The sequence below is a fragment of the Theropithecus gelada genome, chromosome 1, assembly GCF_003255815.1.
Source record: "Theropithecus gelada isolate Dixy chromosome 1, Tgel_1.0, whole genome shotgun sequence".
Classification (NCBI taxonomy): Eukaryota; Metazoa; Chordata; class Mammalia; order Primates; family Cercopithecidae; genus Theropithecus; species Theropithecus gelada.
In genome coordinates, this window is record NC_037668.1 from 22446703 (window position 1) to 22465113 (window position 18411).

The 18411-nt window shown below is 52.0% G+C and overlaps 1 protein-coding gene across 2 annotated transcripts in view; it reads right to left on the reverse strand.

Annotated features, from left to right (window-relative positions):
- Window positions 1–18411, reverse strand: part of ARHGEF11 (Rho guanine nucleotide exchange factor 11) — a 110997-nt gene that overhangs the window by 1335 nt on the left and 91251 nt on the right. For both annotated transcript variants that reach the window (XM_025403090.1, XM_025403081.1), the window contains 19 exons: window positions 15613–15739; window positions 12360–12539; window positions 12222–12269; window positions 11810–11997; window positions 11346–11492; window positions 10978–11057; window positions 10694–10819; window positions 10077–10194; window positions 9420–9598; window positions 8770–8845; window positions 8343–8510; window positions 6810–6900; window positions 5967–6092; window positions 5477–5538; window positions 4339–4557; window positions 3680–4042; window positions 2537–2632; window positions 1078–1325; window positions 643–832 (listed from right to left, as the gene is read on the reverse strand). In XM_025403090.1, the coding sequence (XP_025258875.1) occupies window positions 643–832; window positions 1078–1325; window positions 2537–2632; window positions 3680–4042; window positions 4339–4557; window positions 5477–5538; window positions 5967–6092; window positions 6810–6900; window positions 8343–8510; window positions 8770–8845; window positions 9420–9598; window positions 10077–10194; window positions 10694–10819; window positions 10978–11057; window positions 11346–11492; window positions 11810–11997; window positions 12222–12269; window positions 12360–12539; window positions 15613–15739 (2832 nt within the window). The remainder of the gene's footprint in view (window positions 1–642; window positions 833–1077; window positions 1326–2536; window positions 2633–3679; window positions 4043–4338; window positions 4558–5476; window positions 5539–5966; window positions 6093–6809; window positions 6901–8342; window positions 8511–8769; window positions 8846–9419; window positions 9599–10076; window positions 10195–10693; window positions 10820–10977; window positions 11058–11345; window positions 11493–11809; window positions 11998–12221; window positions 12270–12359; window positions 12540–15612; window positions 15740–18411) is intronic.

Sequence of the window (18411 nt, forward strand, 5' to 3'; positions counted from 1 at the left end):
GTTTCTTGCAGGGCTTGAAAAGGGTTGTCTACTGAACTCCACTTTCATCAGCCCCTAAAGCCCTTAGATCAGGTAGGTACATGCCTTGTCTTCCTGAGTTATGACATAGCTGTGTCCCTGGCTCACCCAGTGTGGTTCTGAACCATTTAATCAGCACCAGTCTTAGGCTGGCACTGTGTGTGCACCTGCAATCCCAGCTGCTTCAGAGGCTGAGCAGGGAGGATCACTTGGGCCCAGGAGTTTGAGACCAGCCTGGGCAACACAGCCAGGCCAGCCCTTGTCTTGAAGAAATAGAAAATATTTATATTTTATATATGTATATATACACATACACACACACACACATATATATGTAATTTTAAAAAGTACAGATCTTAGATGTGAGACCAGGCTCCTCCTGGTTTGTTACCTCCATATACAAGGAAAAAGAGGGCTCAATTCTAAGCTCCCCATTTTTCCGGGGAGCTTCTGTGGGACTTCCCTAAAAAGATCCCTCTCTGAAGCTGACGGAATGAATTCGTTTCACTCAAGGGGAAACCAGACTCTCAGAACCACTATCTCTCACTGCTTAGTGATGTGTCCTCACCAGGTGGCGGACTTCTCCCCTATGGTAGGTACTGAGAGGGACCTGGCTTCACTCACCATCCTCAGGGCAGGGCCCCAGTTCATGGCTGTTCCTGGAGTCAGAAGCCAGGGGCTCCTTAGTGGGAGGTGAGAGGGAGCCGTCTGTCCATCTAGCTGCTTCTGTGTGGAAACTGCCCACAGGTGTGGTGCCACCAGATGACTCTCCCCCGAGGGACTTGAGCAGCTCTCTGTGGGCCAGCTCCATATCCTAGAAGAGTCGGCGGGGGAATGTCTGCTCAAGTCCTTCTATTCCTAAGGCCCCTGGGGAAGGGGTCATACTCTGATCTGTGCTGGGCCTTGGGGATGGGGCTGTGATTTAAGGGTGGCTGGGGGAAGATTCCCGGGCCAGGACAGGATCTAGGGCTCCCACGAAGACACACATCTCACTCATGGGGAATGGTTTTGGAGTGATGGACTGAAGGCCTGCAGGGACCCAAGCCCTGTTTCCCTCACCTTGAGCCTGTTGAGCTTGAGGGTGAGTTGCTCAATGGTACGGAAGATCATGCCTACGTCCCTGAGGGCCAGGCTTGGGGGAGAGCGGCTGAGGCGTCTTGGATCTCCATTGCCTCCCTGCAGCTGAGGCCGAGGCTCTGCCTGCCCTGCAGGGACGCTGTCAGGCTGAGGGGAGCTTGTGGGTAGCCCTGAGTGGTCGGTGCTTGAGTCCAGGGGTCCTGCTGGCATGCTGACATAAAAGCAGTTCCCTGTCCCCACAGTAAGAGAATGAGATCAGGAGGCAAACAGAGAAGTTGAAGCTATCCTCCCGCTCCTGTGGGATTCCCTAGCCACCTGACAGAGCAGGCCAGGCAGTCCTCTCCAGATGAACTTGCAGCACACGGGCCTTGCTCACTATCTGCCAGCCCCCTAAAAGCCCTGCTCCCGAGACTCTTTCTTTTTTTTGAGACGGAGTCTCGCTCCGTCACCAGGGTGGAGTGTAGTGGCGCGATCTTTGCTCACTGCAACCTCCGCTTTCTGGGTTTAAGCAATTCTCCTGCCTCAGCCTCCCGATTAGCTGGGATTACAGGCCCGTGCCACCATGCCCAGCTAATTTTTGTATTCTTAGTAGAGATGGGGTTTCGCCATGTTGGTCAGGCTGGTCTCGATCTCATGACCTTGGGATCCGCCCGCTTCGGCCTCCCAAAGTGCTGGGATTACAGGCATGAGCCACCGCGCTCGGCCACTCCCGAGATTTTCTAGATGGCACTTTGTTCAGTCTGGCCCCAACCCAGGGGAGATGCTGAGTGGTGAACTCAAGGGAGAAGTGGCAGAGCTGCAGTATTTCATTTGGGGAAATCAGAGTGGCTCCCCGTCCTTGAGTAAACAGATTGTGGACTGGTTTTAGGCTCTTTTGAAAGGAGCAGGCAGCAGCCCTCCTGCCCTGCCTGACTCCAGCTCTGGATGAACTGCAGCCCCGCCCTGCCCCTCTTCCATCCATGCCATGATCCTCTGGAGGTCCCTTGACCCAACCAAGGGGTGTCAGAGAGAGCTGGAGGAAGGACGTGGAGGGTTCCTGACAGGCAGGAAGCACAGAGAACCACCGTGGAACCTGGGGGGCCCTTTCAGCCGATTTCCACAGTGACACTGGAGCGGCGGCTGAGGTGGGGAAGTGGCTGCTCGAGTATCAGGTGAAGGACACTGGGTCCCCAGAACCAGGCCAGGCTTCCCTGCCCCTCCCACAATTGCACACAGGCATTTATCCCTGCCACTCTGAACAGGAGCCTGGACAGGTGGATTCTTAAGACAGCACAGGGCCTGTCCCTGTCTTTAGAGCCAGATCTTCCTCCTCCTCCCCATTCCAGGCAGCTGAGGGAGCTTGTGGGTGTGTGTGTGACCATGGGCAGGGGTCTGACTCTGCCCTCACAGGTTCCACACTCCAGTCCTGGCCTGTCTTTAGCTCCAAGGAGAAAGTTATTACCCGTAGCCTTTGTTCCGCCTTCCACTTCAGGTGGCCCAGGCTCTGACTGGCCACTCTCTGGTAGTGCAGGGACAACCTTGCTGCCTGCCACCTCAGCTGCACCGACACCACCACCACCAGGAAGAGGAGAGACCAGAAGACAAGGAAAGGGAAGGGAGAGAGAACAGGAAGGAGAGAGGGCAGGAGGTGAGGACGGGGGAGGAGAAAATGGGAAGAACAAGGTGAACACAAGATCATACACGATGACATCCCAGGCAGTGCAGAGAACTTTCCACCAATTCACCAGCAGAGAGAGAAGGAAGGTCAGTTCCCAGAAACCCAGGAGAAGGCGGGCATTGGGCAGATGGAATGAAAAATGCTGCTGGAAGGGCGGCAGAGTGGAACCTCAGGGGAGGGCAGGCCCACTAGCGCGGAACCCCACCCTGGGTGTGCCCCAGGTTTTGTTCTACCTTTCTTGCCACCCTCTCAGACCAGCCCACTCTTCCCGGGGCAGGGACCTTCCTCCCTGGGCTCACTGCTTGGGCTGGGCAGACCTGTCGGCCTCCCTGTGAGCTTGTCTTGGCTTTTCTTGTCTCAAGGCTGCCCATGGTGTTTTCCAACCCGGGGTGCCCTCCCTGCCACCTTATTCACTCCCCATACCCCTCACTCGCCAAATGTCTTCTCAGCTTTGTCTTCCACCCCTTCCAGTCCCAGCTGCCACCTCTACTGCCCTAGGTGCTGTTGCCTGGTGTGAGGGGCTGCATGCACCTGCCCTGTCTTTCCCAGCCTGAGGCTCCTGAGAAGGGCGGCTCTTTTCCGTGGGACCAGATGAGTGAGGAGCGCTAACAGAGACTGGTTGCTGGTAGCTGGTTTGTGCCAGGCAGAAGGAAATGTCCTTATGTGTTACAAAATGAAGTTCAGGGATGATTCAGAATTTTGTGTAAAGCCACACAGATATTAAGTGGCAGAGCTAAGCTCTGAATCTCGACTGCCTAACTCCAAAGCCTGCCTGGTATCAGCGTGTCTCCTTCATCCAGGACCAAGTGTAGGTCTCTGCTCACACGGTACCCAGGGGGAATATAGGGAAGGAAGCAGCTATTCGGAAGACTTATCTCACCTAGTAAGGGAGCTTGTCTCCCCACTGGACACTCCCATTTATTTTACCTTTTCTTACAACTTTGTAACCTCCTGCTGCCTCTGTGCTTGAAGCCTCTTCAGCCAGATTCCTGTCCAGTTCTGGAGACTCCCATATCCCAGAATTTCTCGTCCTTGGGGGTAGGTGTTCCAGAGAACAGAGACCCACGTCCTCCTGCTCTGGCCGTTCCCCCTCTGGCCCTGCAAGCTGGGTGTTGTCCCCTTGACCCCCAGGGGGCGCCTGCCCTGGGGAGCCTGGGTCCCAGGGGTGAGAGGTGACACTGATGACAGAAGGTGTGGGTGTCAGGTCGTCCTCGGGCTCCCGGGCAGCCTGAGTTTCCATGGTGTGACCTGGCAGCAGGCTCCACAGGATCAGGTGTCGCAAGTTCTCCACTGGAAGGGAAACAGGGTGATGTCTTCCCAGCACAGGATGGCACACCACGCCAGAAGGATCGCTGTGCTGCTCCACCGACCCCAAGGTGGTGACCTCAGGCACAGGTGAAGCTGGAGGGCTCTGGTCAACTAGCTGGTGGGGGTTGGGTGGGGAATGACATCTGTCTCTGCATCCATCTCTCCTCAAGCACACCAGGGAGAGCCTTCGGGAAGGTGGAGGGTGCAGGCGCCTGCCAGTTCACACTGGCTGTGCAACTGGGGACCAGGGGCTGACAGCAGGGCCTTGAAGCACTCACCATCTTCCAGAGCGGAGTCAGCGAGCCCTTCCATGAACAGAGGGCCTGGGAAGGCCAGGTGGATGGGGTTCCTTGTCCTGATGCCCCTGTTCTCTCCATCCAGGGATGTAGAAGGGCAAGGCAGGACACCCAGTTCCTCTTCCTCTGCACTGCCCTCCTGCTCAGGGTCCTCTAGCAGGACCGGGTGCTTCCCTTGGACCCTCTGCTGGGGCCCAGTGCCTGTTTTGGATGAGAGAAGAAGGCAGGGAAAGGGAGACGGCTTGTATGGGAAAGCCTATGCGCAGCTTTGGAGCCAAAGGGCTGGGAACACGGATTCGTTCTACCGTTGTTTACTGAGAACTTCCTGTGGCCGGCGCTGTCCCAGGCTCTTGGCATATGACAGTAAGCAAAACAGAAAGATCCCTGCCCATGTTGAGCTTACATTCTAGTGGAGGGACATACAAAAATAAGACTCTTCAGTCAATTATGTAGTTTGTTAGAAGGCAGTAACTTCCACGGGAAAGAAGACAACAGCAGGGCATGGGGCTGGGGGCTGGGCAGTGCTGGCTACAGTATTAAACAGATTGGGCCAAGAGGACCCTGGAATGAAGACATGAAGGAGGTGTGGCGTTAGGAGGAAAAGCATTCTAAGCAGAAGGAAACAACAGACACCGAGCCAGGAAGCCCGAGATTTCTCTTGAAACCCAAGACCCCAGGTTACTTCACACGCAAGCTCTCAATGAGAACGCTGTCCCCATCACGGTAACTGCATCTTAAGCCCTTTGAGCTCCCCAGGCCCCCATGTTTTCCACCCCCATAGTTGCAGTACGCATCTCTCTCCCCAACAGTAACCCCCTGGAGGATGCAGGGCCCGTGGATCCCGCCAGACTGCTCGTCTTCTTCCATGGCTGACGCTGTCACCCAGAGAGGCTGGGTGGGAATCTCTGGTCAGGTGAGTGAGTTCACCCTTTCTTAAGTCTGTTCACTCTGCTCTCCTTCCTCTTCCAGATTCTTCCTCCTGCCCTGTTTCTTCTCTACTCTATCAAAACCTCACACCCCGGGCCCCGATGGACTCTCCCATCGCCCCATACTCACACCCAACCTGTGCCTACAGAAAAAGGCCTGGGCAGGCTCCCACAGGACAGTTCAGGGCCCTTACCTCCAGGCAGCTCCTCGGGTTCGGGTTCACCATGGAACACGTCTGAGTCATCCAGTTCTACCCTGAGGGAGGAAACCAACTCAGGGTGAGATGTCATGAGATTCCACCCTGGACTCGTGTGTTAGAATGGGCAATGCAGTAGGACCCGAGAAGGATGGTGTGGGCCTCCTCACCTGGCTGGTCTGCTTGGCAACCCGGAGAGGAGGGGGGCTGCTGGCTGAGCTTCTCTGGTCCCCTGCTCTACATCCCCTCACCCTACTTCAGGCTCAGCTCTATTACAGCCAGGTAGCAGACTGTGGGGGAGCGGACAGGGACAGGAAGCAGGGATGGGGGCATGTTTCTCCATCTGCCAGCGCTTGGAGCTGTCTGCTCCCTGCTAGCATTTCCCTGTTGTGGCTGTCCACCCCTGGGGCTGAAGGGCTTAGAAGCAGCAGGAAACAGGAGGTTTGGAGTGGAGAGAGTGTGGGGTCTGGAGGGCCAAGTGCTGCACCTGCTGGGTGTGAGGCCCTGGTGGGCTGGCTCCTGGGGGCCTGGGGGTGGAGGATGGATGGGCATCGGGGCAGCTCCGGGGTGCCTGGTGGCATTCCGCACGGCCTCTTCTAAGAGCTCCATCCATCTGTTGCTCGGCAGGAACAGAGAGGACTGTAGTGAGAGCAAGATAGTGGCACACACCACCCCGTACTGAGCCCACTGGAGCAAGGCTTCCAGGCCCTTCTCCAGGCCCTAAGAACCCTCTGCCTGGCAGGTGCCCACCTCCCTGTACAGTCCTCCCGGGCTGCTCCCTTGGGGTTATATTACTTGCAGCTACCAAATCCTGGACACCAACCCTCTGTTACGCTCTGGGCAAAGCATTCTGTGTTTTCTCTCTAAAGTAATTCTCTAACAGGTAGCATTAGCCACATTTTGAAAGATGAAAACCCTGGAGTTGCGAAACTGTTTGACTCGACCTGTCTCCTTCCACTGTACCACGCCACCTCTGGCAGCTGCTGTCAGAGAACATGGGTTGGGCAGGAGGCAAATGCTTGAGAAGGATGCATGAATCTAATTCGCCTGACGGTGAAGGGAGTAGGGCAGGAAGGAAAGCAGCAGCAGCAGCAGCTGCTGGAAGACTGCCAGAAACTCATTCTCCCAGAAGTAGGCCTGGCGACTAGCTCAGGGGTGATGACCCCTCCCAGCTTCTCTACTTCTGTCCTACCTCCCACTTCCCTTCCCAACCCCCTGTCCAGGCACTGCTCTGGGGCCCAGTCCTCGTGTTGCTATCCACCGTCCTCATACACACCACCCTGGTCCCAAAGGGACTGTGGTTACGGGTAACCCCTCAATCAATTCTCACGTGTTCTTGTCTGATGATGTCAATGCAACCAGCTCATAGATCTGGGGTGGGCCCAGCTTAGAGGTGCAGATGATGAAGAAGGCCCGTTTATCTGCGTGAGGAAAGGAAGGTAGAAGGGTCTGTACTAGGGATGGGAGGTGTGACTGCAGCCTGGGCCAGGGTGACAGAGTGGGACTCAAAGCCCTGACCCTCAACGCGGATGGAGAGTGCAGCACGAGACAGATGTGGATCATGAGGACCACTTGGAACCCACTTACACAAGGAACAGAGGAAATTCCAGGACGCCTAATGTCATCTTTCACAGCTACCCCATTCCTCTCCTGCTCTAATAATAGTGATGGCTGATGTGTGTACGGTGCTTAGGATTTATAAAACTTTTTATTGTTTTTTTTTTTTTTGAGACGGAGTCTTGCTGTGCTCCCAGGCTGGAGTGCAGTGGCGTGATCTCGGCTCACTGCAAGCTCCGCCTCCCGGGTTCACGCCATTCTCCCGCCTCAGCCTCCCAAGTAGCTGAGACTATAGGCGCCCGCCACCACGCCCGGCTAGTTTTTTGTATTTTTAGTAGAGACGGGGTTTCACCATGTTAGCCAGGATAGTCTCGATCTCCTGACCTCGTGATCCACCCGCCTCAGCCTCCCAAAGTGCTGGGATTACAGGCGTGAGCCACCGCGCTCGGCCTTTTATTGTTTTTTGAGACGGAGTCTCATTGTCGCCCAGGCTGGAGTGCAGTGGTGCCATCTTGGCTCACTGCAACCTCCGCCTCCCAGGTTCAAGCACTTCTCCTGCCTCAGCCTCCCAAGTAGCTGGAATTACAGGTGCCTGCCAACATGCCTGGCTAATTTTTGTATTTTTAGTAGAGACAGGTTTCACCATGTGGGCCAGGCTGGTCTTAAACTCCTGACCTCAAGTGATCTGCCTGCCTCAGGCTCCCAAAGCAGTGGGATTATAGTTTATAATTTTATAAAACTTTTCATACCTGTCATTCCTTTTGATGCCCCCAAGAGGTAGGGTAGGTATCACTCCTATCTTACAGACAAAAAAAGTGAATCCAGAGAATTTTGCTCCAGAGCCCTTTCTCACACACACTGCACTTCTCATTGAAACGTCTCTGTCCACTGGACCCAGCTCTGTACCGTGGGTACTAACATCTTCTGTAACCAAACTCTGCCCAAGTCACTCTTATAGCAGATAAGGCTTGTCCTACTCATTCTGCCTAATCCCATTCTTCCCAATCCTGCTCAGACACTCTTACCCCATCCTGGGTGTGCACGTCCCATCCAAACCAGCACTGTGCTTCAGGACTGCTGACCACCCCTGTGCCAGGTTGTCTATCTTCCTCTTGGTCCCCATCCTAACCCTCATCCTACCCCACTTTGGGCCAGTCCTCCTGCTTAGGCTGGGTCAGGACAGGAGGAAAGGAACACAGGTGGACAGGTAGGTCCTGTAAAGGCTCCACACTGACCCTGCCTCACCCAGCACTCGCTGGACATGGTCCCTGAGCCCCAGGCCAGCCTGGACCATCTCCCCAGGTACCTGTGGCCACAGAGCGGATGAGCACAGCATTGAGCTTGAGTACCGGGCTGAAGGTCTGCTTGCTGTCTGAGGAGCCCACAGCGGTCTTGCTGTGGCATTTCAGCAGTAGCTTCTCGTCCTGTTTCTGCAGCAGCACTAGGAGGTCCTCCAGCAGCAGCACATGGAGGTCTGGAGGGGTATGGTCGTGGGGAGGCGTTCCCTGGTGCCCACTCATCCCTCATGAGCACAATGTAGGGCCATAGGCTCTTGGAGGCTCTAGGAAGCCCTGGGAGTCTGGTGACCCCATTTCTCTCCCTGGTAACTCCCTTCCCATGTCCTGAGCTATCACCTCCAGTCATATTTCAATGCTTGGGAAAGACAGAGAGAAAATCCCAGGGAGGCCCACCCACTGCAGGTTCCCACTCAGTCCCAGTCCCCTGGCACATACCCAGGGTCTTATCCTTGCTGATCCTCCAGGTCAGGGGCCCCTCGTGGATCATTTTTCTGGTTGTAAGATCCAGGCTCTGTTAAGGAGACACCATTCATTCATTCATTCATTCAAGTGTTTGAGAACCTACTGTGTGCCAGACATTGTGTTAAGGTGCTGGGAATTGGTAAGTAAGAAAAAGTCCTTGCTCTTACTCTCTTGTGGGGGATGAAGACAAGCAAAAAGATAACTGTGAAGTCATGTGCCATGTGCCAGCGGGGGGATATACTGATGGCTCTGACTTGGGTCTCCCACCTGCCCCTACCATGTGCCAACTGCAGTCCCAAGAAAATCACACAGTGCTTCTCCTGCCCATGCCTCCAGCTTTATTCCCTCCCAGAAGATCTCCACCTTACCTCCAGTTCTACCCGATCCCCTGCTCTCTCAGGCTGAGTTCCAACATCTAGTCTTTCTTGGGTAGGGCTGTCTACCTTGTCCATCTAGGGACAGGGTGACAATAACAGGGTGTGTGTCTTCTGGGGCTCCATTGTGCCACCCTATCCGGTCTTTGTCTCCTACCTCCAAGACTCTCCAAGCCCTGACCAGAGTTCTGCTCCTAAGGGTGCCCACAAATGTGAGGGGTTGACTGTGCTGCAGTCTCTGCCTCCTACCTTGAACTCTGCTGCCAGAGGGTTGCTGGCCCTCTCCAGGGCAGTGGCATCCAGGCGTTTCTGGTAGCCCTCTAAACGGTGGCGGTTCTCTGTTTGCTTTACCGCTTCATTCACATACTTGAGAATCTCCCGGCACTGGTCCCGGGCCCGGCAAAGCTTCTCATGCTCAGAGGTGCCACCTACCAAAATGGACAGAGGAGATGGTTGGGGCTCCTGCCTGAGAAGTCTAACATGGCATCAGCTATTATCTGCCTGAATTCATCCATGGCAACTGGCTTGCTTCAAACCAGCAGGTGTGGGTGGAGGTGAGCCACCCTTGCCTCACACGAGGACCTCAAGTAGTAAGGGTAACTTTTACTGAGCATCTTCAGGTCTCAGACAGACCACTGCTTTGAAGACACTGATAGCTCTTGGGAATTCCTGCCTCTACCACAACCAGCTCTACAGATGCAAGGTACAGAGACTGTGGTAAATGGCCACAATTATGCCACTAGAAGGCCTGTTCAAATCAGATTGGGGTTCCTAACACCTCTCTGTCCTGACTCCAATGTCTGAAATTTGGGGGTAGTGAAAGATACCCAGGATCCCAGGGAGAGTGACAACCTAAAGCTAGACCCTCTTGTACAGTCTGGACGCCAGCCCCTCCCCAGGCGCTACCCTCTGTGTGCTTGATGATGCTCTCCAGCAGCAGCGGGTACTTGGTGAGCCGCTGCATCTCAGAGATGATGAGGTCTCTCAGCTGCAGCCGCCGGCACTGAGGGTGGCTCTCAGCCTCCTAGACAGCAGGAGACATAGAAGGGAGGAGATGTCAGCGTGGCTGGGAGCTGGCTTATGGGCTCAGGGCCAAGATGGGTGTGAACATGACAAACAGGTCCTAACACCAGGTGGATCACTCAGAAATAGTAGTAGAAGCTTCTTCCTTAAAGATGTAGTGAAGGGTTTGTGGTGGTAGGGAGACACCAATCCAAAGGGATATGGTCAAAACAGAAGGGCAGGCATATTGCTGCCATTCCATAGACAAGGAAACTGAGATCCACCTCAGTGCACACAGGTGCTGGTGGGTGAGCCAGGCCTCTGACTGCTAATCCAGGATTCTTTTCCACAAACAAAGGTCTCTTTGTCTACAGTCAGTCAGTGCTTTTGAGGAGCTCATGCGGAAGGACAGAGGGAGTTGCTGTAGAGAGGGAGGATGTGGCCAGGAGGAGAGAAGTTCAGGAGATCCTTGGTGACCCTGACGGAGATGAAGGAAGGCCAAGGCATGGCCAAGGACGCACCTGCATGAAGAGCTGGAATCGACTCTCCTTGCGTTGCTTGGTCTTGATTAGCTCTAGGGCTATTGACTGATAGGAACAGAACTGTGCAGCCACTTGCTGGAGTTCCTCTCGGGCAGGGCCATCAAACTGAAGAGGCAGAATGGACATGGGGCCAGGCATCACACCCCTGCCTGGGACCAGACCCCTGCCTATCCCTTCCTTTGCCAAATTCCCTGGCCTTGGGTAATGAGACCCTGCCTCCCCCAGTCTCCTCCTTGCCAAGAGGGAGAAGTTTGGAGCCATACCCGGGCCAGCATGAGGTCACTGATCTCTTTGATGATGGGGCCTTCCTCCCGGAGCTTCTTCATGGCTTCACACCAGGAATCTGGGGCGAGAAGAGAATAACTTGAAATGCCTGGGGTTGAGCTCAAGTGCCAGAACCTTTCTGACAGAGAGAAACGAATCTCTGACAGCAGTGCCATGGGAAGGGTCTGGAAACCATTTTACTTTCAGGGTGAACTCCAGTGCTGGTTTCAGGCTGTCCACAGATCTTTTTCTCACCAGGGATTGGTAGGGGGTTATCTGCTCAGGGAGTTCCTGGCAGTGGGGCCAAAGTGGAACAGGAAGCTGAAGGGAGGCAGAGGAGGAGTCTGGAAGGGCACAGGCTCCTTACTGTGAATCTCTATGAGTTCAGGCAGGTTCGGGAAGAGCCGGGCCAGCTCCTCCCGGGGCATCAGGTTCTCCTTCTTCATTCGCTGGTAGAAGATCAGGTCCAGGACCCGGAGTGTGCGCAGGTGGGAAGCTTCAGTCACAAACAGCTCTGAGTGGTGGTTGTGACAAGAAGGGTAGAAAGCCAGGGAGAAAATGGATCAGCAAGTATCTAGAGTCCCCGCCTGGTTCCCATACCACTCTAATTTTGGGGGAGCTTGAAGTGCTGGTTTCAGATCATACAGCAACTTTTCTCTTACCCCAAGGGCCAGAACTGAGGGGGACCTATAGCAACAGGCAACATAGACCTGCTCCAGCAGACAGGGGCCCCCCACCCTATTAACCTCTTTCCCACCCTTGTGTCTTAGGCATCCTGGACCCATTCCCACATGTGTGAGCGGAGCTGGGGGCAGTGGAGCACGTTCTCACCATTTATGACCTCTTGCCGGTCGATCTCCCTCTGGGTTAGCCCAGCCACCACATCCTTGCCCACTGTATGCTGCCAATTTTGGGCATCTGGCTCTGGTTCCAGGTCAGACAGCTGGCCCAGATCATCCTCTAGGAGGTGGGGAAGGAGGGCATCCGTGCAGAACCCCAAACTGGGGGACTCAATGCTCCTGGGGGATAACAGGCAGCTCAGCTTCACTCAGGAGGAAGAACTCACATGGAGGGTTTGGCCCTCCCTCTTCTGCCTGACCTGCTTGCCCCATGCACATGGGAAACCAGCGGGCCCAGAAGAGGAGACACCCACCCAACCAGCCCCTTGTGGGTGAGAGGAGCAGCTGGATGTGGATGGGACACACAGACACCAAACAGAGGCACCACTGTGCCCATCACTTACCTGCGGCCCATTTTGGGAGTGAAGGGAGGGGTTGGGTTCTCAAGAGACCTGTGGAGGGAATGTCAACTCTCAGCAACCCTCTATCCTTGCGCCCACTCCCAAGATGGCCATGGGTGCAGTCACTGTAGCCCTGCCTACCTGGTGGAGAGGCTGGAGGCAGAGGACGAGGCTGACTGGTGCAGGCGAGTAGCCTCCGCAGCAGCATCCATGTCAACATCACTGCGAGAGCGGGGCACGTTCTCCGCCTTTCGAGACCGTTTCATCTCTTCCCGGCCCTTGAGGCTTTCAGAGCGGCCCAGGCGAATCTCTGAGCGTGAACTGGGGGAAGGGACAAGAGACTTTGGGACTTGGGAAGTCAGTGGGCCATGCTTACATCCTGGCCAGCTCTTACCTGCGACTTCATTTCGAGGATGCCTCCATGCCACAGGTTCTCCCCTTGAACATGGCCAAAGCACCTGGATGGCAGTGGAAGCTTCTCAGTGATAGACCATTTTTGCTGCTCTATAAACTCCTCTCTCCTCAGCCTAGCCTGATGGATGGACAGAGTCATCTGCCTCTGGAGTTATTAGGAAGGGATCCCAACAGGAAGATTAAATCTGGGGCTAAAGGAATCCGAATTATAGTGTGTCTATAGGCCTGAGACACCATGCTCCTGTCAAGAAGGTGGTAGACATCATCGTCCCTCATCAGGGACCACAAGGTCCCAGCTCCCTGCCCATGGGGCCATCTAGTGGCCAGTCCATGTTGCCCTGCTTTGGAGTGGGTCAGCTGCCGCCTTTAACTCTGCTTGAGGCGGACCTCTTTGAAGAGGTCTTAAGAGGACAGTAGAGTCGCTACATTCACAGCTCATTTTAGGATTTTCCACATGGCCTGTCAGAAAGTTCTATCTGCTGCTGGATTCCTAGCCCTCCAGTTGTGATGCGATGAGTTCCATTCTTATCTTAACAGTATCGTTCCTAAGATTCTGTTTCCTCTCAGGAGCAGACAGGCTTGTGCTTACAGGGGCCTTTTTACTGACAGGCAGGACCCGCTCCTTGGCCTGCCATGCTTGGCTACTGAGTGTCTCTGGGGTTTGATGAGATGCTGATGACTGGGTGTTGCAGTCGAGTCCTGCAGTGCATCAGCCTGAGACAGCTGGCACCTCTGACCCCTAGCTGCCCCAGGATGGTCCCCCCACCTCCATGCTGTGGCCTCCTGGGCTGCTTTTCTGATATTATTAGTAATCTACATCCTGCTCTGCTTCTAGGACCACAGGAGGCCTGCAAATGTCTGCAGAGCTCTTAATAGCACAGCAGGTTGCCGCAACAAGGAGCTAAATGTCTCGGTCTCCATTCATGGTGCCCAAACTGCCGGATGATCCAAAATGGAGCTCATCTCCTAGGGTCCTGAGGGTTTCATCTGCAGGGTTAGAAAACGTACTGCCCACTGATCCCTTACTGAATTCACCCCCCAGAATTCTGCTAGAACAATCCCAACCCAGACTAACTCAGAACACTTTTCAGTGTCCTAATAGGTCACTGTACCAGCACAATAAATACCCAGTAGAGCTACTGGGGCTGCAGAGCTAAGCGCCTTCCTTCACGCACCCAGAAGTAAGTAATGCTCCCACCAAGAAGTGAGGCATATCATCTAGCTTTGCCCCCAAATTCCTAGGGTACTGCCTTCTAGAACTGGGGCATCTTATACCTGTTAAGTATCTACAACAATCTCTGACCCACCATACTGCTAATACTGTTTCTTCTGAGATTGCCAATGAGTTTATAATCATCAAATCCAAAGGTTTCTGCTTAGAGTAGCTTTAGGATCCTAGTGAGTGTCTTAGGGCAAATTTACCTAGCAATGCCAAGAATGCAAGTTTGTAAATGGTCTCAAATATTTTCTCAAAATGTTGATGTCTTATAATCTTAAAATATTTGATTTATCTACATCATTGCTACCACAGGAATCACATAATGTGCATATTTAACTTACCCATTAATGTTAGAACTCAACCTTCCCCCAGTACAAATCTAACCTTTATCTCCTGTAAATGTCAATTCTCATGGCAGCAAAATCTTTTGACACGTGTTAAGCTGAAAAAAGGCTTCATATAAACAGAAAGGAGTAACCTGCATTCAAGCAGGAAAGCTTGGCTTATGGTTTGACAATTAGTTATTTCAAAGGCAAAATAGGCCAGGGGCAGTGGCTCATGCCTATAATCCGAGCACTTTGGGAGGCTGAGGAGGAAGATTGCTGTGGTTGGGAGTTCCAGACCAAGCTGGGCAACATAGTGAGACTGTCTCAAAAAAAATAAAAATAAAAATAAATTAGCCAGGTGCAGTGGTGCATGCCTGTACCCCTAGTTACTCAGGAGGCTGACGGAGATCTCTTGAACCCAGGAGGTTGAGGCTGCAGTGAGCTATGATTGTACCACTGTACTCCAGCCTGGGTGACAGAGCAAGACCCTGTCTCTTAAAAAAAAAAAATCCCCCAAACAAACAAGCAAAGGCAAAATGGCTTGAATATCCACACTGCTTCACACTGACTTGCTTTCATGCCTGCCTGTACTCCAGCTCAATGCTCTGAGGCTTGAGTGTCCGCAAGAGTTATTTCCCCCTGCACAAGACCACATTACTATACCTGTTTAAGTCACCTTTAAGGGTGGCAGGAATACTTGTGACTACAGGCATGTGATTTGAAGTGCTGGCTATAGAGTTTTAGACATGACTTGACTGCTGCCATGTCACGATCAAGAGCAACTAAGTCCAAGAACATGTTTTCATACCAGATGAGGACTCTAGTGAGAACCTGACCAAAGAAGAATATGAGAGATGCCAGTCTCAATTCCCTTTTTTCTTCTTGAAAAGGGAAAAGCAGTTCATTTGTAATCAATCCACTTTGCCTCTCTTTGCTGAGGTGGACATCTGATGCCTAGAGTTACATCACTTGTCTTTAAAGTACCCAGCAGAACCTCATCTCTGGCTCTCTTTTTCACATACAGACACGAAACGACTTCCTTTTGCCTGCCTGGGTCTTTTTTCCCCAGGACCCCTCTTGCGCCCACTATAGTCTTCCTTATCCTTGTCACTTAGGGTTTCCTGATTGGCCTCTTTATATCATCTAGCTCGATCTTGGATGAAGGCTACTGAGTAGTCAGGTGATAAATCCAAAGGGAATTTGAAAAGTGTGTAGTTCTTGGGATGGAAGTCAGGGATTTGTTTGCTCTTCCACTGGCTTTTTCACCAGCACACAATGTGTCTCCTGAAGATACTGGGGGTGGGGAGGAAGTTCTGTAGATGGAGCCTTAGAAGCTAGTGGAGGGGGGTAAAGTAGCTGGAATTAAACCCCAGCATCAGCCCTGCCCATGCCCCACTCTTCAAGCAGCTAGTGAGTCCCATCCAGCCACTGCTACCTGTCACTCTCCAGCAGGTCCTCAGGAAAACTTCCGGTCGAGAGTCGCTGTGTCCCAGGTTCTGGGGCGTCATACTGCTGGTTGTTCTCAAAGTGCTGAATGATGTTCCTCACATTGCCTGGTTTGACTAGAAGCAAAAAGAAAATGAAGGACATTAGGCTTGCTGTTCAGGGACGGCTTCTCAGGCCCAGACTTCCCCAGATCCCCGAAGACAGAGCAATGAGCAAGCATGGATGAGAACAGCACTGGACCAAGAGTCAGGAGATGTATTCTGGTCCTGGCTCTTCTATGAATACGTTTTGTGGCCCTGGGAAGTCACACTATCTTTCTGGGTTTATTCTTCCCTCGTGCACAAAATGAGAGGGTTTGGAAGTGTATTTTCCATAAGCGTTCTTTTGGCCCTCACATTCTTCTGCTTGAAAGTCATGATCAGTAGCCAGGAATACCAAAGCACATCTACATGTAATTTGCCCATGTTGCCAAAATATATCAGGCATTTCTCAAATTTACATGAATTTTTTGTTTTTCTCTGCCTCTCCTTCCTATCCTTTCTGCCCTTCTCTGGCCTCCATCACTACAGAATCAGACTCTTTAGTACTGTAAGAGATGACCTAGGAGGAACAGAGGAGAGACTTCACTGGCATTCAAATTCCAGCCCCCTTTCAAAGCTAAGACACAAGAGAGCTGTTCTTGTTCAGACAAACAGAGAGGGCAGATGGGGAGTGAAAAGGCACAGGTAATGCCAACTACAGCCCCTGGGGAACTCAGATCCAGAGTTCCGTGGCTCTCAGCAGGAGGGAAGAGAGATAAAGGGTTCACCTTCAAGTCAACTAGCTCAGTTCTGAGCCCAGCGATATTAGAACAGGGGTGGGCTAGGAATGCTGGCTGCCTGAGACCAGTGGAAAGGACAAGGGGAAATGGGGAGGCAATATCAACAGCCCAGGGTCTGGGCTCTGATCCTACTTCAGAGATTCTGACAGCTACATATACAAACTTACAAATCTGTCTCAAAATCTGACTTCCATAAGAAAACTTATAAGTCAGAGAGAACAGAAAAAAATTTAGCTGCTGTCTTCAAAGTTTACAATTCCACAGCCTTTAGGCAAGTGGCTTGGGAATATTTTTCTAAAACTGTGCAAGTGGCTGTGGGTGCACATTACAGGAGTAGGGGCTATTACCATCACTCTCACTTTGGAGATTAAGAGCAGATCTGCCTGTCCCAGCCTAAATGTGCATCTGGGTCTTGAAGCCATGCAGATGCCAGGGTCAGCTGTGCAGCCGCAGCCCTGAGCCGCCCTGGCTGGGTGATGATGTGGGAGCCTGGGAACATCCTATAACTGAAAGCCAGCAGGCTGAGTCCACTCTTCCCTTTCCCATGGGCCACTTGGAAAATGCTCAATTATGTTCTAGATAGAGTTACACCTTAGCTGTGGTAAAATACAGGCGTAGCCCTGAGAGCTGGTAAAACCGAATGACCCAGAGTAACAGGGGAAAAACAGGTAGAAGGAAATGGATTTTTAAAAAGAGCAAAGTGGCTAGGCACACAGTGCCTCATGCTTATAATCTCAGCATTTTCAGAGGCCAAGGCAGGAGGATCGCTTGAGCCCAGGAGTTTGAGACCAGACTGGGCAATATAGTGAGACCCTCTCTCTACAAAAAATAAATTACCCAGGTGTGGTGATGTACGTCTGTGGCCCCAGCTACTTGGAAGTCTGAGGTGGGAGCACTGTTTGAGCCAGGAGTTCAAGGCTGTAGTAAGCTATGACTAGACCACTGCACTCCACCCTGGGTGACAGGGTAAAACCCTGTCTCAAAAAAACAAAAAAAACAAAAACCAACCAAAAAAACTGAGGACTGGATTTCAATGCCATTCTTTATTTCCCCTTGTTTTATAAACTTTTTTTTCATTAATTCCTTATTTTTATTGCTTAAAATGGCATACAGTCTAGCAGTTTAGTAACTTTTAAATTAATTTTGAAGATAATATTTTTAATTTTCACTTTTATGTAAAATAAATTACACTAACAGAATAGTTTCCAGATTGCATCCCATTGCTATCTCACTATCTCTCTCTCTATATTTATTGTTGAACCTACAAAGTGTTAATCAATTGCATGCATATGGACCTTATTAACAGGAAATGAACTTGCTCAATTCTGTGACATTTCACTGTAGGCTCTAAACTTCTTATAGATTAATGTGTATCACATTAATGTTTTAAATATACGGATTCTGGAAGATACTAGGTCCTCTAAAATACATTTAGGGTCATTCTTTTTTCACTGCTGTGGTTATACAGTGCTGGTAGTTAAACGTCAAAAGAGATGGAGGTGCTATACTGAGGGGCTTAAGTAGATGATACGAACAAAAATACCCAAGAGAAAAACTGTTAGAGACCCATACTTTACATTAAAAAAAAATCACCTTCGAAAATGATATTTTTATTATTTTAACTGAAAACAAAAATCTGAGGCACTGACTGGGTGCGGTGGCTCATGCCTATAATCCCAGCACTCTCGGAGGCCAAGGCGGGCAGATCACCTGAGGTCAGGAGTTTGAGACCAGCCTGGCCAATATGCTGAAACCCCATCTCTACTAAAAATACAAAAATTAACTGGGTATAGTGGCACATGCCTGTAGTCCCAGCTACTCGGGAGGCTGAGGCACGAGAATCCCTTGAACCCGGGAGGCAGAGTTTGCAGCGAGGCAAGATCATGCCACTGCACTCCAGCCTGGGCGACAGAGTGAAACTGTGTCTCCAAAAAAAAAAAAAAAAAAAAAAAAAAAAAAAAAAAAAAA